Source organism: Hemitrygon akajei, chromosome 27 (genome assembly GCF_048418815.1).
Source record: "Hemitrygon akajei chromosome 27, sHemAka1.3, whole genome shotgun sequence".
Lineage (NCBI taxonomy): Eukaryota > Metazoa > Chordata > Chondrichthyes > Myliobatiformes > Dasyatidae > Hemitrygon > Hemitrygon akajei.
In genome coordinates this window covers 16,295,352-16,319,570 of record NC_133150.1, presented here as the reverse complement: position 1 = coordinate 16,319,570, position 24,219 = coordinate 16,295,352, and the positions used below count along the sequence as shown (strand labels likewise).

Below are 24,219 nucleotides of genomic sequence, written 5' to 3'. Positions count from 1 at the left end.
CCCTCTTAACCCCATTTTCCTGCTTTGTTGTTGGTATGATGCTTTATTTCTTTCTTTACAACAATAATGGCACTACAAAAATATGACAGACAATCAGTCACCGAGCGGCAGCAGACAGCTCCAAAGTCTTTATGTTTGTTTGAACAATGAGCCCAAGTACAATGGCAGGGAGGAGAACCACCATCTACCAAGATGCATTTCAGAGTTCTGTGAACCTCAGTTCTGAGTTAGCTTTCATGCTGGTCTAAATTTGAGTCCAAATTAACCACTCCCACTCTGGAGAATTAGGCTTCCTCCCAGACTCTGACATCAACTGAATGATCTTGGAGACAAATAAAAATAGTGGGTGTCAACTGAACTATAAGATTGCATTTTTCTTTACACATTTTTTCAAACAACTTTCTTCTCTTTAGTGCTTTTTAAAAGGTACCAAGTATTTCAACGGGATTTGATTACATCTGGTAACATGCTCAAACACAATGGCTCAGACATGGACCTGAGAGCAACTGTTGGCAGGATTTTGCTGATAGTCAGAGGGATCCAGTGTTCATTCAGTGGTTCTCAAGTGAACTGAGAGGTGGACTCCCTAATCCTGGTCTATTTCTGTTCCACAAAATGCTCAGCTTCTCAGCATGTAATGCGAAATGAGTCCAAACTTCACTATGTCACCAAGGTTACTTACTCACTTGGCACATTTTCATAACCCATACAGGGTTTTACAGATTTTGGATTTCATTGTGATTTGATGACTTTTGCGTTATCTTGTAACTTCATCAGTCAAAGCATCGAGTTTAGGAGTAAGGACCTTATGTAGTAGTTAGGTAAATCATGGGTCAGACAACACTTAGAGTACTGGTTACACTTTTGGACAGCCTGTTACAGGAAGCACATTGTCAAACTGAAGGGATGTATTGGTCTTCATCAACCATGGGACTGAGTTCAAGAGCCGAGAGGTAATGTTACAGCTATATAGGAACCTGGTCAGACCTCACTTGGAGTACTGTGCTCAGTTCTGGTCACCTCACTACAGGAAGAATGTGGAGTCTATAGAAAGGGTGCAGAGGAGATTTACAAGGATGTTGCCTGGATTGGGGAGCATGCCTTATGAGAACAGGTTGAGTTCTCTTGTGAAGTGCAGGATAAGTGCTGATGAGGGCACCCAGGACAGATCTCATTTCCTTCAACGTAGGGCCATCAGTCTCTAACATCCACATAAGAAAGCAGATGAGGCTTCAATTTGATGTCTCAGACAGAATCACTTCACTGCCTTGGAATATCAGCCTAGCTTTATGAGTTCAAGTATCTGGAGTGAAACTTAAAATATACACTCAGTGGCCTCTTCATTAGGTACACCTGTACACCTGCTCTTTCATGCAAATATCGAATCAGTCAATCACGTGGCAGCAATTCAATGCAAAAAGCACACCAACATGGCCTGGAGGTTCAGTTGTTGTTCAGAGCAAACATCAGATGCATAAGATGATGAGAGGTATTTATTGTGTGGATAGTCAGAGGCTTTTCCCAGGGCTGAAATGGCTAGCATGAGAGGGCACAGTTTTAAGGTGCTTGCAAGTAGGTACGGAGGAGATATCAGAGGTAAGTTTTTTACAGTAAGGTCTTCTAAGAGTCTCTTGGATAGGTACATGGAGCTTAGAAAAACAGAAGGCTATGGGTAACCCTAGGTAATTTCTAAAGTAAGCATAGGTTTGGCACAGCATTGTGGGCCGAAGGGCCTGTATTGTGCTGCAGGTTTGCTATGTTTCTATGTTTCCGTGTAGAAAAGATCTGGACAAGTGGGCCTTAGATATTGGAGAGGTTGGACACGCTGGATCTTTACCCTTTGGAGCACAGGAGAATGAGGGGCGACTTGATAGAAGTTTATAAAACCCTGAAGGCTATGGATAAAGTGGATAGTTATAGATTTTTTTCCCTGAGGGTTGTGAATCCGAAACCAGAGGGCATACATACAAGGCAAGCCGTGAGAGGTTTAAAAGAGATCTGAGATGTAATTCTTTCACAAAGGGTAGTGAGTCCCTGGGATGAGCCCTGGGATGAGCCACCAGAAAAAGGGGATGACCAGGAACAATTGCAACATTTAAGAGGCATTTGGATGGGTACATGGAGAGGAATGGCTTGGAGGGTAATGGGCTGAATATGTGCAACTGGGACCAGTAGGGAGGACGCTGTGATCAGCATGACCAGATGGGCTGAAGGGCCAGTGTTTATGCTGTTGACTTTGTGACTCTGCGATAGAGAGCAACACATTCAAATTGTAATTAACAAAAAGTCAATCTTCAAAGAAAATCTGCAAGTTTTCAGTTTCATTTCCTAGTGACAGAGCTACCTGAGCATGTTGTGATAGCCGAAGCTATGTTATGTTCACACGTATAAGCACTTCCATAACTTTTAAAGTTCATACATGCATGGCCACTCAAGTAGGAGCAAGACCCAGCTAACCACAGAAAATTCTGCTAACTAGCATGTTCACAGCTCTTTCACACAGAAGTAGACTTTTACAGCACATATAAAGCCCACCTCAAATTGCACTGACAACAGGTCAGTGGTGAGAACCCAGGTTGAATGGATCTCTTTACTGCATTTACTCATTCTCATAAAGAAAACCGAGAACATGAGCTCAGGAGATCTCAAAAGTAAGCCCACAGGTTGTGGAATCAGTTCAGAGTTGAGGTGAGTGAAGTTATCCACTTTGGTTCGGCAGCTTGATGGTTTAAGGCTTGCTGAACCTGGTGGTGCAGGGCCCAAGGCTGGATTTCCAGACGAGCTTTTGCATTTAGCACTGTTACAAAATGAAACACTTGAGACAGAATAAATAACAATGAATAGGAGATAATGATATTTAAACTTACATTGTCTGAAGTAGTGGATTTCCAACAAAAGCTTTTTCTGGGATTGCTTTGATATTATTATTGTGGAATCCGCTACAATACAATCAGAAATGCACACAGTTAGTTAAACCATTCATATGAATGTGGAAATTATTTTACCTTATGGAAGATTTCATCTGTTCTTTTATCATTAAATCCAGCGTGCCAATGATAGCTCCCTTGCTTTTTTAACCTTTTAATCAACATCAACCAAACATATCATCAGACCATTACCCTTTTGCTATCTGTGAGAACATTTGGTGAACAAATTCAGCTGTCGCTGTCCCTGTCTTCCAGCAGCAGCTATACATCAAAGGCATTTAATTAGCCACAAAGTGTGTAGGAATATTAGAAATATACAAAAGACACAATTGAAATGCAAATCATTCTTTCTAGTTTCCCAGCATTATATTTATACTTCTTTCGAAGATTTAGTTCATTTCCTTTGAAGAAGAGTGAGCCTAGAAATTCTGTTGCAAAGTTATTGTTGAAAGAACTTAAATTGTGATATTTAAAGCATTGGGCAGTTACTACCCAACAATGCTTTCATAATCCCACTGACACTGCATACACATACATGATTTAGAGAATGTACTGTATGTACCCATTGTGGTAAAACCCTCTTTTATTATTTACTAACTGGTTCTCTTTCAGAACTACAACTCTCCAACTCCTCCATCACATGGTTTCTCTCTTCCTTGTGAGTTTCCCCAACCCTATTTTGACTGGAGATTTATCTGTTGCTTTGTACTCATTCAAAGTAATAGCATTTCTTTGCAGTAGCACCCAGTACCTCATATTTTGGGTCCAGGCAACTTACAAGGTAGCATAGTGATTAGCACAATGCTTTATGGTACAGACCCAGGTTCAATTCCTGTAAGGAGTTTGTACGTTCCCCCTGTGACTGCATGGGTTTTCTCAGGGTGCTGTGGTTTCCTCCCACTGTCCAAAGCTGTACCAGAGTGTGGGTTAAATGGTCATTGTAAATTGTTCTGTGATTAGGCTAGGATTAAATCGGGGGATTGTTGGTGGCAGGGCTCGAAGGGCAGGACAGACCTATTCCACACTGTATCTCTATAAATAATAAATAAATACCAATATCCTGGCATTATGCAGCAGTTAAATTGACAGCCCTTAGAACTAACTACACCATTCTGAATGAGATTTTCTCTTTAATGGCTGTGGAGTGGGTGTAGCAGCCAATACCACTTACCTTTGCCAAGCAATTTTAGGCATCCCTGGCAAGGATTGTACAAATTTACAAATTTTAAGATGGACAATCTTTGGCACATTTAGCATGTTGAAGGAATTGCTGTTCGAGGTCAGTGTGCTCCAACACTGGAATACGTCTTCTGCTTAACAGGATTAAGACTTGCATCAACATTTGATGTTTGCAGCACTTGTAATCATGGATGCTCAATATTGTTTGAGAAAATATAATACATTTGCATTTTAATGCATTTACTAAGTAAATTGGCACTGGGTGTCAAAAGCCCTGCAAATTTCAATGGGCTGAATGGCCTCCTTCCCTAGCATTCTTTGACTCTATAATTCTAAAATTTAATTGTAAATGCAAAGCAAAAATGCTGCATGATGCATTTGAATGTCTAGGAAATGGGTCTATATGAAATACTTTGGCACTGTGGTATGAAAAGGCCAGATCTCTTCATTGTTTGTCCTAACCATGAGAAGAAACTTGAAAAATTAACACATTATAAATGTGAGGTTATCAACTTTGGTGGCAAGAACAGGAAGGCAGATTACTATCTGAATGGTGTCAAGGTAGGAAAGGGGGAAGTACAACGAGATCTAGGTGTCCTTGTTCATCAGTCACTGAAAGCAAGCATGCAGGTACAGCAGGCAGTGAAGAATGCTAATGGCATGTTGGCCTTCATAACAAGAGGAATTGAGTATAGGAGCAAAGAGGTCCTTCTGCAGCTGTACAGGGCCCTGGTGAGACCATACCTGGAGTATTGTGTTCAGATTTGGTCTCCGAATTTGAGGAAGGACATTCTTGCTATTGAGGGAGTGCAGCGTAGGTTCACAAGGTTAATTCCCGGAATGATGGGACTGTCATATGTTGAAAGATTGGAATGACTGGGATTGTATACGCTGGAATTTAGAAGGATGAGAGGGGATCTGATTGAAACATATAAGATTATTAAGGGATTGGACACGCTTGAGGCAGGAAACATGTTCCCAATGTTGGGGGAGTCCAGAACCAGAGGCCACAGTTTAAGAATAATTGTTAGGCCATTTAGAACAGATTTCAGGAAAAACTTTTTCACCCAGAGAGTTGTGGATCTATGTAATGCTCTGCCTCAGAAGGCAGTGGAGGCCAATTCTCTGGATGCTTTCAAAAAAGAGTAAGATAGAGCTCTTAAAGATAGCGGAGTCAAGGGATATGGGGAAAAGGCAGGAACGGGGTACTGATAGTGGATGATCAGCCATGATCACATTGAATGGCAGTGCTGGCTAGAAGGGCTGAATGGCCTACTCCTGCACCTTTTGTCTATTATCATAAAATAAGCTGCAACCTGCTTATTATCACAGTGTGTGTGATTAAATAGTAGTTTTCAAATACATATGGACATTACCCTGGACATAACCATCTCCTCAGTCCTTGCTGCTTTATATAGTGGGTGGATATCTTTGAACTGACATGATTTTGATCCATTGTTTTGGAAATGTACAAGCCCACTTGTTTTCAGGAGTGTTACATAGATTCAGCACCTGAAGCAATACAATTATTGATACTATTCAGGTGTAATTCCAAAATCAAGATGTTGTTTTCATAATAATTGATTTAAAAAATACTCACAGTTCCTGAAGTTTGCTCAAGGTTCTGATAGCTACAGGAAATTCAGCCAAGTCATTATAATTCAGGTCTCTGGTTAAAACAAAATGGAAATCCTTTACTGATGATATTGTATATTCTGTGCAGTTAAATAGAATTATTGGAGTCTCTGCAATAATCCATCCTATAGTTAGCTTTGGGTAGACTAAATCATGGCACACAATGAGGATGATTGCTTGCTGACCAAATAGGTTGTGTGCTTTTGTGAGCTGCATCTATTTATTAAAATGCTACTGCTTGGCTTAAAAAGCTGAATAAATAAGGATTGATCATTAAAACCAATAAAAAATTTTTGAACTGACATATAAGAAAAACACATTTAAATACAATTCAACCATTTAAGTGATATCATAGATTCCATGAATATTCAAACTGAACTTATACAGTATGACAAAGTGATAAAGCAGATAGGACACATTGCATTTTAAACATCTTATTGATCGTCATTATCTATAACTAATCAGCAGCCTTACAGCATATACACTTATGTAGATGATACTTTTTTAAAGATACACTTCAATTAGTATCCACATATTTAAATATCAATCTGATTATGTAGAAACAAATATCAGATTGGCACTACCTTCAAATTTACTATATTTTGTACAACTTGTGGCATCTTTTAGCGATAGGTTACGGGGTGAAATGAAATTTTGCATTTCTACATTTTCATATAGTTCTTCTTATTTTAGCAGAACATTGAAAATTTGGTTGCTGTGCTATTTAAAATGGTGGAAATTTATGGTATCTAATTGCATTTGTAACAATAATAGATTTTAACCTGCTTATAACTATATAACCATATAACAATTTTTTACAGCACAAAAACAGGCCATCTTGGCCCTTCTAGTCCATGCCAAAGGCTTACTCTCACCTAGTCCCATTGGCCCACACTCAGCCCATAACCCTCCATTCCTTTTCTGTCCATATACCTATCCAATTTTACTTTAAATGACAATACTGAACCTGCCTCTACCACTTCTACTGGAAGCTTGTTTAGAAATCCTAAAGTTATTACTAAATGTAGCTGTGAAATAAAATCAGTTGTGACACAAGTTATTTATAGATTGAGCATCGTTAAAATAAATTTAAAAGACAGGAATTTTAATTTAATCAGTGCTCTGAATCTTTGAACCTACTGTCTTCTGCTTATCAGTTCTCTTCCCCCTTACCACATATTTATCCACTCTTTTCACAACACAGAATGCAAGACAGCAGTGTGAAACAATATATCAGAATGAAAGTATCATCACCAGTAAGTTATGAATAAATCCTGGAGTCACATAATTGCAAGCTGTCCAACTATTGCTGCCAACACAATTCTATCCGAAAGGAAAACTCTTGTTTAGTAAAAGTGTGCAATTATAAGTTTTATATGTGATAGTGAACAATGCTATCTAAAGAAAGAGCTTTGGGATTTGATTAAAGCCTGAAACTAGTGAAATAACCCTTTAAACCCAATAACATGCAAGTTTTGTCAATCTTAACAGCAGGACTTTATAAGAATATTGTAGTGTTGTTCTTAGCAACGTAAGATGCTTGGGGAAAATTCAAAAGAAGTAACCAGAGCAGGGTATGACTGATAATTGCTTGACTATTGGGGTAGGGGCAACATGATTTGGGGAAAGATGGATCAGTGGAAAGGGTGAGGTGGCACAGATTAGGATGAAAGATATAGAGAAGACAAAGAAAATTCAGTGGCCAGGGTGGAGAGGAGTTAACTGGGGGCACAGAGGACAATTTTTGACTTTGTGATTTATGTTTGCTCTAGGCTTGTCTCGAACATGGAAGCAGCATTTGTCTCCCTGGCTTGTATAGGAGGGCATTCCCCTTCAATGCTTAAATAAATCTTATATGAAGTGAGGGTTTATAATTACCTATCAGGTTGGACAGGTTGGGTGAGTGGGCAAATGTATGGCAGATGCAGTTTAATGTGGATAAATGTGAGGTTATCCACTTTGGTGGCAAGAACAGGAAGGCAGATTACTATCTAAATGGAGTCAAGTTAGGAAAAGGGGAAGTACAACGAGATCTAGGTGTTCTTGTACACCAGTCGTCAATGAAAGCAAGCATGCAGGTACAGCAGGCAGTGAAGAAAGCTAATGGCATGCTGGCTTTTATAAAAAGAGGAATTGAGTATAGGAGTAAAGAGGTCCTTCTGCAGCTGTACAGGGCCCTGGTGAGACCACACCTGGAGTATTGTGTGCAGTTTTGGTCTCCAAATTTGAGGAAGGGCATTCTTGCTATTGAGGAAGTGCAGCGTAGGTTCACAAGGTTAATTCCCGGAATGATGGGACTGTCATATGTTGAAAGATTGGAGCGACTGGGCTTGTATACACTGGAATTTAGAAGGATGAGAGGGGATCTGATTGAAACATATAAGATTATTAAGGGATTGGACACACTTGAGGCAGGAAACATGTTCCCAATGTTGGGGGAGTCCAGAACCAGAGGCCACAGTTTAAGAATAATTGTTAGGCCATTTAGAACAGATTTCAGGAAAAACTTTTTCACCCAGAGAGTTGTGGATCTATGTAATGCTCTGCCTCAGAAGGCAGTGGAGGCCAATTCTCTGGATGCTTTCAAAAAAGAGTAAGATAGAGCTCTTAAAGATAGAGGAGTCAAGGGATATGGGGAAAAGGCAGGAACAGGGTACTGATTGTGTATGATCAGCCATGATCACAGTGAATGGAGGTGCTGGCTAGAAGGGCCGAATGGCCTACTCCTGCACCTACTGTCTATTGTCTATTGTCTATCAGGAAATGTTCCAAAAGAATTACCAAAGGAAATGATAAGCATGTTGAACAGGATATGTGATAAGGTATTTACTCAGTTAAATTAAGTTCTTTTAACAGTTGGAACTCCAACACCTGGCTGGTGCTATCTCCTTAATTTTCCTACGAGAAAACAACTCGCCTCTTTAATGAATGTTCAACAGACAATAGTGAAATAGTATTCAGTTTGGGCAACAACAGTCCTTATCAAACTGTAAAGCAGATGTATCATTTAATGGTAGTTTGAATTGTAACTAAATTTAGAAAATATTAATAGACTGATGTCCGACGTAATAGGGGATTTCAGTGTCTACAGAATAATTTTCCATTCCAACAACTGGAATAATTTCTAGCAGATTGATTTAAAATCCCCACCACCAATTTTTAAACATAATTATTAAAAATTAACTATTCTGAGTGGCATAGCAGCGTAGCAGTTAGCGTAATGTTATTACAGTGCTTGTAACCCAGGTTCAGTCTCACTGCTGTCTGTGAGGAGTTTGTGCATTCTCCCTGTGACTGCGTGGGTTTCCTCCACGTGCTCCAGCTTCCTCCCCGTGTTCCAACAACGTATGGCTAAGTTGGTTAATTTGTCACAAGGAGGTATTTGAAGTTTGTTAGGCCTGACGGCTCTGTTACTGTGCTATATATCTAAATTTTTTAAAAAAATTAATATAAATATATCAAGGAAAACTGGAAATCCTTTATCTATGATGCCTCAAGTTCTAAAATTACAACAGATGATTTGCAAAAATCAGAAGTCGGTCAAAGATGACCAAGTTAAACTCATGGCTAGCATTGAATAGAGACACTACAGTGCCTTTCTGACGAAGTTCTTTCTGAGTCCTGACGAAGGGTCTCGACCTGAAACATTGACAGCTTCTTTCAACGGATGCTGCCCAACCTGCTGAGTTCATCCAGCTTGTTTGTACTTCTTGAGTGCCTTTCTATCATTGTGACATATTTACTGGTATATTCATCTAATAAAATTAGGCAAGGTAGAATCTGATATTTACTTTTCAAAATAGTTAAAACCTGTCTTTTCATGTTTGAAATGGCAAACTATAAACCATTATGTGGTACAGTAATAAGAGAATAAATACGGTTTTAAAAATTGTAAAAAAAACCTAAAACTTATAGTATAATCAGAATCAGAATCAGGTTTATTTTCACCGGCATGTGACGTGATATTTGTTAACTTAGCAGCAGCAGTTCAATGCAATACATAATATAGAAGGAAATAAATAAATTTTATTCAGTATACTTTATACAGTATACATATATTGAATAGATTAAAAATCTTGCAAAAAATAAATACTATATTTAAAAAAAAGTGGGGTAGTGTCCAAGCGTTCAATGTCCATTTAGGAATCGGATGGCAGAGGGGAAGAATTGTTCCTGAATCACTGAGTGTGTGCCTTCAGGCTTCTGTACCTCCTACCTGAGGGTAACAATGAGAAAAGGGCTGCCCTGGGTGCTGGAGATCCTTAATAATGGACACTGCCTTTCTGAGACACTGCTCCCTGATGTTGTCCTGGGTACTTTGTAGGCTAGTACCCAAGATGCAGCTGACTAGATTTACAACCCTCTGTAACTTCTTTTGGTCCCTTCGGTCCAAAAGCTGAAAGCATTGAAAATAGAAAATACTGGATGCACTCAGCAGGTCAGGCAGCGACTGTGGAACAGATTCTAGGTTGTCTGTTGTCAATCCTCAGTATGCAAGAGTAAAGGAGAAGAAAATGATTGTTACTCCAGATCTAATGCAGCATAAAAAGCACACAATAAGCATAAAGGACACAAAAATACTGTAAACATAAAAACAATCTTATAAAATGCAATGTACAGGCAACTCTTTGATTGTGGCCGTGAATAATGTACATAAGATTAGCTTATATAATTATGTAATATACATAGACTGATTGTATGTAAATAAAGTGTCACTGTACAGATTATCTGTACATTAGGTGACTGACAGGAAACGATAAGTGACAAAGTTACTCTTGGCAAGACGAACTCTTCTGGGCAGCAGAAGGACGTATGAAAACACAGCAGGCCAGTGACTGTGTCAGTGTAGGTATGGTTGTGGAGTGTAGGCATAAAGTTGCAGTGCATGGGGGTGTGAACAAAGGGTGCTGAGGGGCTGTGGAGAGGAGGGGCTGATAAGGATGTAGTGGTAGTGGGGGGTGATGGGATGGATTAATGAGTGAAGGTATTGATCAGCCTGATGGTTTTGAGTCTCGATGAAGGGTCTCGTCTCGAAACTTTTCCCATAGATGCTGCCTGGCCTGCTGAGTTCCTCCAGCATTTTGTGTGTGTTGCTCAGATTTCCAGTATCTGCAGATTTTCTCCTGTTTGCGCTTGGAGAAAGTAGGTGTTTTTGAGTCTGATGGTCCTGATGTGGATACTGCTTAGCCTCTTCCCTGATGGGAATGGGACAAAGAGTTCATCTGCAGGCTGTATGGGATCCTTCATGATACCACTGGCCCTTTCCCAACACCTTTCTGTATATACGTCCTTGATGGTGGGTAGGCTGTGCTGGTGATGATTTGGGCAGTTTTAACTACCTGTTGTAGACTCCATCTGTCTGCTGCAGTGCAGTTTCCATCCCACACAGTGATGCAGCATGTTACACGTCCTCAAATGGGCATCTGTAGAAGGTCGTGACTGTTAATGTGCACAGTCCAGCTCGCTTTCGCCTGCTCAGAAAGTAGAGGCATTGGTGAGCTTTCTAGACTGTGGACGATCTGTTCTGGAGCCATGAAAGCTTGTATGAGATTTACACTCCCAGGAGTTTGAAACTGCTTGCAGTTCCATTGCTTTACTGACAATGTACAGAAGGGTGTGCGTGGCGCACGTTTCCCTAAAGATGATAACCAACCCCTTTGTCTTGCTGACATTGAAGAGGAAGTTATTTGCCTTGCACCGGGCTCCTAGTTCTTCCACTTCCTCTCTGTAGGCCATCTCGTTGTTGTTGGTGATGAGCCCCACCGGTGTCGTGTTGTCAGCGAACTTGCTAATGCGATTGCATAGATTTTTGGCTATGCAGTCATGTGTCAGCCTTGGGACACCTGTGTTGAGGATAATAGGGAAAGAGGAGCCATTGTGCATCCTGACTGAGGTGTGTTGGTTAATAAGTCCAAAATCCGGTACTTAGACCGAGGAGTAGGAGTTTGTGGTTCTGTTGGTAAGCATATTGGTGAGTGTCCATTGTGGTGGGAATGCAGGTTTTGATGAGTGCCATTACCAGCCATTAAAAGCACATCATGATGATTGCCATTAATGCCACCAGCTGGTAATCGTTCACTTTTGAAGCTGTAGAGTACTGGGATAATGGTGTCTGATTGGAAGCATGTGGGAACCTAGAGTAAATGTTTCGGGTTGAGGACCCTTCACCAGGACTAGAAAAGAGGGAAAATAAGTTAATCTTCTGGATGACAAAACTGTATGTATTTTAAACTAAAGCAAGTTATTTTCTACAATGGTTCCAAAATGGGTGTGCTTATATCTTATACACCTTATGACTTAGATATTGCACTCTATAGACCTTCCATACCGCCAGGAAGTTTCCATGCTGGGTTTCTCCTTCCTGTGTTTTGATGGATTTTTGCTCCATCAGATGAAAATTGCTTGATTGTTAAGAGTCACATTATAGCAAAGGTTCAGAACTCCATTTATCATCTTTGGTTACAGAATTTTCCTTGGACATTTGATAAAAAAAATAACTTCCAGTCTAGGAAGATGTAGACAAAAATTGACTGTTAACCTTCTGCCAAACATGGCAAGATTTATCTGCAGACTGTTTTGATAAGCACTATATTGAGTAAAAATTTCAGTAAAAGCATTTATTTGTTATGAGTAAATTTGCAGAGACTTATAAAAGTGAGCATAATGTAATCTCTACCTTGGTTCAATGCATTCATTGATTTTTAAAAAAATTTCTCTGTCTTAAAATTTTATTCATTCACTTATTTGTCATAATCGTAGAAACATCAAAGCTCTATTTTAAAAATTAGTGTTCAACCACTTTTTTTTATCTTTTAGAGTTGGTTGCAATATTTATCTTAGATAGACTCCTGTACACAATAGACAATGGATGCTTTTAATAATGTTTTGCAGTGCTTGCCAAATTTACTATTAGTACTGCAAGCTTATTACAACAGAGGTGAGTCATATTTGAGAATTGTGCCAGTTCCTATGAATTTCTTTTAAGTGAGATTTAGCCACTCTAGTTGTATGAACAGTAAGATTTGTATATGAATTTACAGAGTCTTTTCCAAAATTTGCATGATTTCATTAAAGCTACGGTGAACTTCATGATAATTTAACGAAAAGAAATGTAACTACATGAAAGACAAAATAACTCACAAATTGACATTAAGGTTAATTTATTCTACCAGGAGAAAGTAAGTAAGAAAGGACAGATGATCAAGCGTTATCCCTGATGAAGATGGCAGAGTTTGTCCTATATAGCTGTAACATTACCTCTCGGCTCTTGAACTCAGTCCCATGGTTGATGAAGACCAATACATCCCTTAAGTTTGACAACTGTAACAGGCTGTCCAAAAGTGTAACCAGTACTCCAAGTGTTGTCTGACCCATGATTTACCTAACTACTACATAAGATCCTTACTCCTAAACTCGATGCTTTGACTGATGAAGTTACAAGATAATGCAAAAGTCATCAAATCACAATGAAATCCAAAATCTGTAAAACTCTGTATAGGTTATGAAAATGTGCCAAGTGAGTAAGTAACCTTGGTGACATAGTGAAGTTTGGACTCATTTCTCATTATAACATTGGTTATAATCGATATCAATTCCCGGCTGGAAGCCCGAGAAGAGTTTATTCATAATTTATACATTGTCCCAATAGTAATATCTACAACTGGTATCACCCCAAAGACACTACACAATAGCATTAACCAATTACACCTGCACAACCATATTTATGTAAATCTTCAAGAAGTCACAATACTGAACATTACTGGAATAGTCTGAAAGTTCCGAGCAATTAAGAAATGGTTATGCCTGTACTTCATTATTTACCAGCTTGAGCTGAGAAAAAGTAAAAATATAAAAATAATAATAAATATTAAATATAAAAAAGGTGCAATTGAGCTGGGAGAATAAAAAAACAGAGTAGCAGGATACAATACAACTGCTGGATGAGTATGTAACTTTAAGTATTTGGGATATCAACAAGCAAAGCATAGTGCAAGAAAGGGAAATCTTCGACAGAATTTACCTCAAGAAAATCTGCCAAACAGGGCTCAATAGTAACAATATAACAAAGGCAAGTGAAGTTGACTGAAGTTATCCTCTTTAGTTCAACAGCCTGATGGTTGAGAGGTGGAAACTGTTCCTGAATTTGGTGGTGTGAGTCCGGAGGCTCTAGTACCTTCTTCCTGATGGTGACATTGCGAAGAGAACATGACCTGGGTTTTGGAGGACCTGGATGATGGTTGTTGCTTTCCAGCGACAACACTGCGTGTAGATGTGCACAATGGCGGGGGGGGGGGGGGGGGCTTTACCTATGATGAACTGGGCCACATCTTCTTAGTTTTGTAGGATTTTCCATTGAAGCGCAGTGGTGTTTCCATACCAGGCTGTGATGCAGCCAGCCAATATACTCTCCCCTACACAACTATGGAAGTTTGTCAAAGTTTTAGATGTCATGCAGAATGTTCACATGGAAGTAAAGGCGCTTCTGAGCAATTACAAATGCAAATAAATACTGTGAAATCATCAGCAAATGTTTCCACTTCTAGCAATATAACTGCAGGAATGTTAATTAATGAAGCAGGAACCAAATGTTCTGTGAGAGGCTATCAATTAGGGCCCCACTGTTCTACATTACGGACAATCTAGCACATCCTCTCCAAGATCTATTGAATAAGCAAAGCAGTACCTTTTCGAACAGATTCATTCAGCTCTACTGTCACAAGGATCATCACAGAAAATCTTTTTTACCAAATGCAATAAGCATATACAACAGTTCATCTCTGTGCAACAGGTAAACATGTGTCATAATACAATAGTCTCTGTTTAATCATTTTATACATTATTATTGCAGATTGGCACACTATTTTTATATTATTACTATTTTACACTATTATTATTCTGTATTTATTATTAGTTAAGTCTGCACACTGCTAAGTGTGTTTTTAAATGCTGCTGCTGTAACAAAAGAATTTCCCACTTGGGATCAATAAAGTATTATTATTATTATTATTAAATTATGCTATGATTAGATTACGGTTAATCGGGTTTGTTAGGGCAAGGGTCCCCAACCTTTTTTGAACCGCGGACCGGTTTAATATTGACAATATTCTTGCCGACTGGCCAACGGGTGGGGGCGGGGGGGGGTTGTTAATCACAACTGGATTATAGGTGATAAGTCAACTATAAGTCACTTATAAGTAGCTAATACACTCAATTTTGTTTCTAAAAGGGTTTATCTAACGAATTTAATATTAAACACACAGCACATATTTTCCCCGTATGAACATATAAAATCATTGCAACACACCAATATCGCTGAATCAGTGGGAGCCCTGGGCTTGTTTCCCTGCAACAAGACGGTCCCATCGAGGGATGATGGCAGACAGCAATACTCGAAGGGGGTTCCTTATGTCCAGTCTATTCGGCAATTTAGTTTTCGTTGCATTCATTACAGAAAACCCCGCGGGTTTGCGGGGTGTGGCTGAAAGGGCCAGAGGGGCCAACTCTGCATGGTATCGTGAAACACAAAAATAATATTTAAATATATCATGATGGGTCTCAGCCCAAAATGTTGGCTGTTTACTCTTTCCCATAGATGCTGCCTGGCCTGCTGTGTGTGATGCTGGGATTCCTGGCGTCTGCAGATTACTTTGTGATTGTGATTTAAATATGGACAATTATTGTGTGCTAAAATCCTTTCTCTTCCCTCAAGAAGGCAGCTACTTATATCATCTTTTCTTAAGCCAATACTTGTCTGCAAGGACAAAAGGAAAGAAGCCTACATTTATCTGTGTGGGTATGTTTCCAATACGTTGTGAAGAATTCACCTATCTTGAAGATCACTAAATATTTAGGGTAGTTGCTATTTATATGAAATATTAGTATAAGTTTTCATTTTCACATAAAAAACTTACACATTTAAAACATGCAATGATTTCAGTTATAGTTGGAAAAACATCCAGATATTTGCATTCTTTAGATCTGCACAAAAATATGGGAACACATTAAAAAAGAGGGCGGGTTATTACCGACATCTTTTTGCTGTTGAAATTGAGTTGCCAAATCCTATGCCAAATCTAGAATGCAAAATCAATCGATTTTCTTTGTGAATTTATCTTTGGACTGAAAAGGGCAAGGGATCTATAAATCATATAAGGAACCCAGTTAAAACGTTGTTGGGAAACTCAGATGAGATGATACCACAGATGACAGGTTGGTGGTGGTTGTTCAAAGACTTCTCCAAGCTGGCCCGGTTGAAATCCTCCGCAATGATAGGGAAGGCATCTGGGTGTGCATTTTCGTGACTGCTGATCATGGAGCTCAACCCCTTCAGTACCAGGCTAACATTGGCCTGAGGTGGAATGTACACCGCTACCAGGATGATGGTGGAAAACTCCCCCGGCAGATAAAATGGACAAAATTGATCACTAGATGTTCAAGTTCTAGTGAGAAGGACTGAGAGAGAATCGGCTCGACTGTGCCATGTGATGAAGCTCACACCACCTCCTCTACCTTTATGAGACTGAGCTGCCCTGTCTTTGCAGAGAATACTGAAACTCTCCAGCTGCAGCGCTGCACCCAAAGGGCAGTGGAGAGCCATGCTTCCATGAAGCAATGTACACAGCATTCACTGATGACCCTCTGGTACAGCAATCTTGCTCTGAAATCTTCAATTCTATTTTCCAGAATCTACACATTTGCCAGCAGGATAGTTGGGAGTGAGGGTCTAAAGCCCCTGCATTTCAATTGTACCTGCAAACAGGCCGAGCTTCCATGCTTCTGTTTTCTTAAAGGGGACCTGCACTCATGACCAAAGTCTGCCATCGGGTATCGGCTGATATTCCTAGATTTGAGTATTAATAGATTTTTTTAAACATCTTATAATGAGGTTGTTTTCTGAAGAATGAATGCTTTTTCTAAAAAGGGAATATTTGAAGATTCCCGTTGGAGCTGCATGCACTTATTGGTGCCATTTTAATCTTTGTTTTGCTTCCAATACTCAACAGTTAAGGGACCTAAGACTCTTCACAAAATAAACTCTTCTGATCTTGGTTAGATTTTTCACTAAGTTAGAGAAAATACCAAACAATAAATGGAAGAAGTGTCAAAAAACATAGCCAAAATCAGGATATGAGGATGCTTTGAAAGCAGGGCAGCAATTGTGTGAAACATTTGGCTTGTCTCAGGACTCCTTACTTTGAAGCACAATCATGCAGAGTAAACACAGAAAACAGGAGGAGACACAAAGAGATGATAAAACAACCATCATAGCACAGTACAGGCCTTTCAGCCTGCGATGTTGTGCCAAACCTTTAGCCTACTAAAATAAGCATGTCTGTTTTATTCGACTCTTCAACAACGTGCATGATCTTATGCATCATATAGATGTCTGTCATATGTAAACATACACTATAATATTTGAGAAGAGACTTCTTCAGGATTATGCTTTGATAATTGAATTCTGTGTTACTAAATAAACAAAACTAGTATGTGAGTTAGGTGACAAGATGCAGAATGTGACATTGGATTGCAAGGAGGAGTTTAAGCTCATAGTAGTATTTGTAAGTAAGTACAATGATTGTTGATTCAGTGCCCTACAAGATGGGAAGCCAGCAGGGGTCAGCAAAGATGGGCATTACACGAGAGTTGCTGATTGATCAGTTCATGCTTAATGTTTACACTCTGTTCGAGCAAATAGTTCTAATCGCTTTTATCCCCCACCCTGTCCGCATATTCCGTCAACCGCTGTTCCTTCATTAGTCTGTTTAATCTAATCTTGAATGTTTGACATAGTTCCTGCTAAACCACTAACCATCGAGATGAATTGCAGAGGACTTGTAATTGAGGAAAAAGATTTTGATGCAGAACAGATTCTTGCACGCAACAGATTTCAAAGAATTTCAAATATCTGCAGAGGGGAGCCCAGGAGATAGGAAGAAAGCAATGTTGCAGAACAAAACAATACAGTTGTATTGATTGATTGACTGAATAAAAGATTCACCTCCAAGTTTTGAGTCACATGGTCTATTTTGCATTGGATTGCATGGTCTATTTTGACAGGAATAAGTAAAATCAGAGGGAAATAGAATCAGAGGCAAATGCACTGGGATATTTGTGATAGCTGAACGGACTAGTTGTTGCTTTCTTGATGGTCACCAAAACATTCCTGGGTCACATTTATAGTGTCAGGTAGAAGGTCAACACTACAGTGTCCTAATGAAGAGTTCTTAATAATTTAGTCGAGGAGATTCTAGGCTGAGCTGCACCAATAGGTAAAGAAGCAATTGTAGGTTGAAACCTTACATCAGGACTGAGTGGAGAGAGGAAGGAGAGGATTTGGGAGATGGAGGAGCTTCCCAATTCCACCCCTCCCCTTCAGCTACGTAGCTCCATCTGTCTGTCATCCTTAATCCTTCCTTGGTCCACTAATCACCGACTGGCTCCTGCCTCATCCCTCCTCCTGTCCTCTTCATGATAATATCACCTGAAACATCAACATTTTCTCTCCAATCCTCCTCCCCCCTAACCATCCCCAATGCAGTTTGAACCAATGAACTCCTCCAGTAGACTGTATGTTATTCAATGAGATCTGTTTTCCACCCTCAGCGGGATAAAATAAAGACTTCAAGACACTATTTTGAAGATGATTTGAGGAGTTGTATTTATGCCACTATTTATTCCTCAACAGTTTGGCCAATCTGTTCCTGAGGAATGTTTCTGTGATGGTTGGGGCTGCTGGTAGTTATTGACTTCCAGACAAGTTGGCACCTCTGGATAGATCATGAAACCATGTATTTCACTTAATTTATTTCCTTCACATTTATTTTTCTTATTGAATGTGATTCTGGAACTGTTGGTGCCTGTGATTTGTAGTTTGGAGATCGTTTGGTGTTTTAGCGCTCTGCAGTCTCCGAGGGGATTCCAGGAGGCAGAGGCAGCGTGCATGAACCTTGTGGTGAGAAAGTCGCAAGTCGATGTTAGACTCCATTTCATCAATTAAAGCTTCCATTGTTTGCTGTTTAAAGCAACAAGGGAGATTGAAATGCCGGCTGCCTGTCGTTTTTATCGCTGGGGAATTTCTCTGCTGCCAGAGAGGGGAGACTGTCTTTTTAATCGCTGGTGAGATGGCTCTTCTACTGAAAGGGAGAACATTGCCCAGGTTTTCTGCGTTCTGGATGTGGACTTGGACTGTGGATATGATGTCCTTTACTTCAAGAAGTTCCACTGTGTGTGTAATCAATACTATCCTGAAAGTTGGCACTGGAAGACCCAATAATGGTAGATGCGTAGAGGTGAGTGATGGATACTGCTGCCAGGTAATTCTGCCAGTTGTCTAGTTTGTGGGAACACATCGTGTGAAGAGTGACTTCCATGTTTCCTGTGTGGTGGCATAAAAACGTACACTTAGTTGCCACTTCATTAGGTACAGGAGTGAAACCAGGTATGGTCTTCGACTGCTGTAGCCAATTCACATCAAGGTTCCACATGTTGTGCTTTCAGAGACACCCTTCTGTAACATGTGGTGATATGAGTTACTGAATCTTTCCTGTCAGCTTGAACCAGTCTGCCATACTCCTCTGACCTCTATCACTAACAGTGCATTTTTGCGCACAGAACTGGAGCTCGCTGTATTTTTTTCTTTCATTTTTCTCACCATTCCCTGTAAACTCCAGAGAATGTTCAGCGTGAAAATCCCAGGAGCTTGGCAGTTTTTGAGCTACTCAAATTGGCACCAACAAACATTCCACTGTTAAAGTCACTTAGATCAAATTTCTTCCACATCATGATGCTTGGTCCGAACAACAAGCGAACCTCTTGACCATGTCTCCATGCTTTGAGTTGCTGTCAGATGAATGGCTGATTAGATATTTGCATTAATGGGCAGGTGTACATAATAAAGTGGCCACTAAGTGTAGGGGCATAAAAAAGAGGAGGAAGCCATTTACCCTTATGACTGCTCCACCATTTAATAATTTTGGGGCCACTTCCTGAACTAACGCTATAACCCTTGATAGGCCTATTGATCTCCAGAATCGAGGGCATCTGAAACATTCCCTTTCTGTTGTTCGTGCTTCTGTTTGGATAGAGAAGCAAAAAGCAGAAAACAGATATACAAGGGGTGATTGATAAGTTCGTGGCCTAGGGTAGAAGGAGATGAGTTATACATTTCTCGTTACATGCACATGCAGGTCAACTCATTGAGTGATTATGCAGAAAGTTTGAAGTTAATAACTCATCTCCTTTTACCTTAGGCCACAAACTTATCAATCACCTCTGCTGTGGACACTTTCTGGAGGTCCAAGATCCATATGCTCCACGACCGCTGGACTAAGTGTGTAAATGTAGGAGGGAACTATGTTGAAAAATAAATGTGCTAGGGTTTCTAAAATTGTCTCCTTCTACCTTAGGCCACAAACATATCAATCACCCCTCGTATTTGTGAACTGGACAAATTTTAGGCTCCCTCTTTGAATGTCAAACATTCCTTAATTAATAATTATTCACCGCATTTTAATTATATAATAACAGACCAATTTTACAAAGATAATGTTTGAATATAAATCTACAACGTGATTTATAGACATCTTCTTTCCAGAAAAATGCCTTGACATAAAAAAGTAGAAAGTCAAAGGAACATACAAAATAGATTTGAATGCAATTACCGTTCTTCCAGTGAAAAAATTACGTAAAGCTCTCTTCCCATTTTCAGTGTTTTGGTAAAGAGGAGAAAAACTGATGCTTGTCAGCTTCCATTTGATCTAATAATTAGACTTGACTGGCCAAATCACTTGAACGATGCTTGTCAAGATCAAAGGCAAATTGAGCGTGGTTTAGAAGTGTTAGCACAGTCAAAGGCATTCACAGCTTTTCCCATGCCTGAAGCTGTGCATGCAGACGTATTTGATATAATAAAAATAGCATTGCTGTGTTGTTTATCATCATATTGAAATTTTTAATAAAACAATTTTAAAACCATTTGCCAACATTGATCTCACTTCAGAAGTAACTCATTTCCTGTGAAATTCTTTGGGATGTCATGAATGGGAGTTGAAAGGTGTTTGAAAAAACAGCATTTTTCTTTATTACTGTAAAAGGGATAGGGCTTTCACATATGACAGAGAGGGTCACAGGAGTGGAGGGGGAATTGCACTACTGATAAGTGAGAGGGCAATACTTAAAGAGGCTTTTTTGGAGAATGTGTGGATGGAGCTTAAGAACAAAAGTGGGTCTATCACTTTGCTATGCAATATTATTGATGGGAATCAGAGAAAAAGATAATGTAAGCAAATTACAGAAAGCTTTAAGGGCAATAGTGTTTTTGTAGTGGTGGTTTGAACTTCCTCAATGTTGATTGGCATTGCCTAAATTCAAGGGGAAGAATTTGTGAAGTGCATCCAAAAGATTTATCTCTGAGCCCTACTAAAGTCAGAGATACTTTTAATCATAACCTTAGGAAATGAAACTGGGCAGGTGGTGGAAGTGTCGGTGGGGAGCACATTGGGAACAATTACCATAATTATGTAAGTTTCTAAGTAGTTTATGTAGAGGGATAAGGTTAGCCCTCAGGTTGAGATCTTGAGTTCAGAGAATGCTGATTTCAATAGGGAGATTGGGACCAGATGCTTGTGAGTAAAACAACAGGTGACAGGTAGGAGTCTTTAAAAAAAAGTTAGTGTTTGTGATCAGCATATTCTGGTAAGAATTGAAAACAAAGATGGCAAGAGTAGGGAACCTTGCTTTACAAAGGATATCGAAGGTTTGATCGAAAAATGTAAGCACATGTAGGAAGTCTCTTGAGGGGTACAGATTATGTAAGAGAGAAGACGGAAATTAGGAAGGGAAAAAGGACCATGAAATATCTTTGGCAGGTAAGATTAAGGTAAATCCTAAGACTTTCTTTAAGTTGATCAGAATCAGAATGGTAGCCAAGGAAAGAGAAGATCCAATGAGTGAAGTTGGGGATGTGAGTGAACTCATGAATCAATATTTCTCATATATATTCACAAGGAGAAGTACGTGAAAGGTAATGAGTTCAGGGCAGGATAGTGGATAATTTGAACAGGTCAGAATTAAGAAAGAGAAGGTGTTATATATCATGGGAAACAATGATAAATCCCCCTAGGACCAGATGAGATTTGTCACAGTTTGCAATGTGAAGCAAAGAAAGAGACAGCTGGGGTACTGACAGAGATATTTTTGTACCAGAGATTTTTTTTGCCACAAGTGCAGCGCCACAAGATTGCAGGACATAACATTGCTGTTTATCTCCCAATAAAGCAGGAATCAGCCCTGTAACAATAGGGTGGTGAGCCTTACATTGTTGGTAGGGAAATTACTGGAAAAAATTTAAGGGATAAGATTTATGTAGAGAATATTTGGAAAGACAGGGAGCTGTTCACGGATAGTCAGCTTGGCTTTATGTGGGAGGAGTCCTATCTCATTAATTTGATTGAATTGTTTGAGGAGGTAATGAAGAAAAGTTTGGTGAAGGCAGGGCTGTAGATGTTTGCATGGACTGAAACAAGGCATTTGACAAGGCACAACATGGTAGGCTGGTCCAAAAGGGAATCTAAGGTGAAATTGCTAATTAGATCATAATTGGCTTAGTGATAGGAAGCAGAGGGCAGTGATGAATGGATGCCTTTCTGATTGGAAGACTGTTATTAGTGATGTACTGTAGGATCCCTTGTTGATTATGAAATACCGTAACAATTTAGAACCATAGAACCATAGAACACTACAGCACAGAAAACAGGCCATTCAGCCCTTCTAGTCTGTGCTGAAACTTTATTCTGCTAGTCCCATTGACCTGCACCCAGTCCATAACCCCCCAGACCTCTTCCATCCATGTATCTATCCAATTTATTCTTAAAACTTAAGAGTGAGCCCGCATTTACCAGGTCAGATGGCAGCTCGTTCCACACTCCCACCACTCTCTGAGTGAAGAAGTTCCCCCTAAACCTTCCCCCTTTCACCCTAAAGCCATGTCCTCTCATATTTATCTCTCCTAATCTAAGTGGAAAGAGCCTACTCGCATTTACTCTGTCTATACCCCTCATAATTTTGTAAACCTCTATCAAATCCCCCCTCATTCTTCTACGCTCCAAGGAATAAAGTCCTAACCTGTTCAATCTTTCCCTGTAACTCAACTCCTGAAGACCCGGCAACATCCTAGTAAACCTTCTCTGCACTCTTTCCATCTTACTGATATCCTTCCTGTAGTTAGGTGACCAGAACTGCACACAATACTCCAAATTTGGCCTCACCAATGTCTTATACAACCTCACCATAACATCCCAACTCCTGTACTCAATACTTTGATTTATGAATGCCAGGATTTGTATGTAATAAGTTTGCAGATGTTTGAAAAGCTGGTGGGATAAATCGCAAAGGAAGGTTTCATAATTCCATGAAAGTGGCAGCAAATGTAGAGTGGATGATGAACAGGTATGTGGCATGCTTCCTTTCATAGGATGACACACAGAATATAGAAGTTGAGATACTATGTTGCAACTTTATAAAATACTGGTTAGTCCACATTTGGAGCATTGTGTGTGGTTTTTGGCATTCTGGTTGCCCTGCCATGGAGCGTGCTTATGCCAGAAAGATTGCAAAAAAAAAAAATCAGCAGAATGTTTCCTGTATTGAAGGTCTTCAGTTCTAGGAAGAGATTGAATAACCTGGGCTTGTCTTCATTGCAGTGGAGGAGGCTTATAGCTGACTAGATAGAGGTATACGGGTTGAGCCCCTCTTATCCGAAATTCCAAAATCTGAAAACCTCTGAAATCTGAAATTTTTTGAGCACTGACATGACATCACAAATGGAAAATTAAAGAAGGCACTGGAAAGGTTTCCACGTGATGAGCAGGTCTCTGCAAGCCAGACTGTTCTGAGAAGTGATCTCATATATGCAATGTACAGAAGCTAATGCAAAATAGAAAAACACAGCATAAAGCAAAAAAAAAAATAAGATCTCGAATGTGTATTGAAGGAGTGGATTTGTTAGCGTCAGAGTGAATGTATGCCACATTATGGTACGCAGATCATAAAACAAGCAAAATCTATCACAACAAGCTGAAAATTGAAGCTAATTGCGAATATTCAGCAGTTTGGTTGCAGAACTAAAGCCATGGCATTAACTTTCTAAAGATTTGTGGTGATAAAACACCTGCTGATCACAGAGCAGCAGAGAAATTAACTGATGAGTTTGCAAGATCATCACAGATGAAAATCTATATGCTGAGTGGCTGCATGAGTACCTATATGTGATGGTCAAGTGTAGGATGAAGGTTGCTTACCAGTAACACATAAATTCAGAGTTGGAAATTATGGCAGTGCCAAACAGTGACTGCATTGGTGGTCGAGGTAGTAATAGCTATTAAAAATGTTCTATAAAACTACCTTCAAGGTATATGCACAATATAAGCTGCATATAAAATCTAGATGGATTTTGTGTTTAGACTAGGGTTCCATCCCCAAG

The 24,219-nt window shown here is 39.6% G+C and overlaps 1 protein-coding gene across 1 annotated transcript in view; it reads right to left on the bottom strand.

Annotated features, from left to right (window-relative positions):
- lgr6 (leucine-rich repeat containing G protein-coupled receptor 6) overlaps positions 1-24,219 on the bottom strand; it is a 312,367-nt gene that overhangs the window by 36,661 nt on the left and 251,487 nt on the right. The window contains exons 7-8 of the mRNA XM_073030423.1: positions 5,707-5,775; positions 2,868-2,939 (exon numbers count right to left, since the gene is read on the bottom strand). Coding sequence (XP_072886524.1) covers positions 2,868-2,939; positions 5,707-5,775 — 141 coding nt within the window. The remainder of the gene's footprint in view (positions 1-2,867; positions 2,940-5,706; positions 5,776-24,219) is intronic.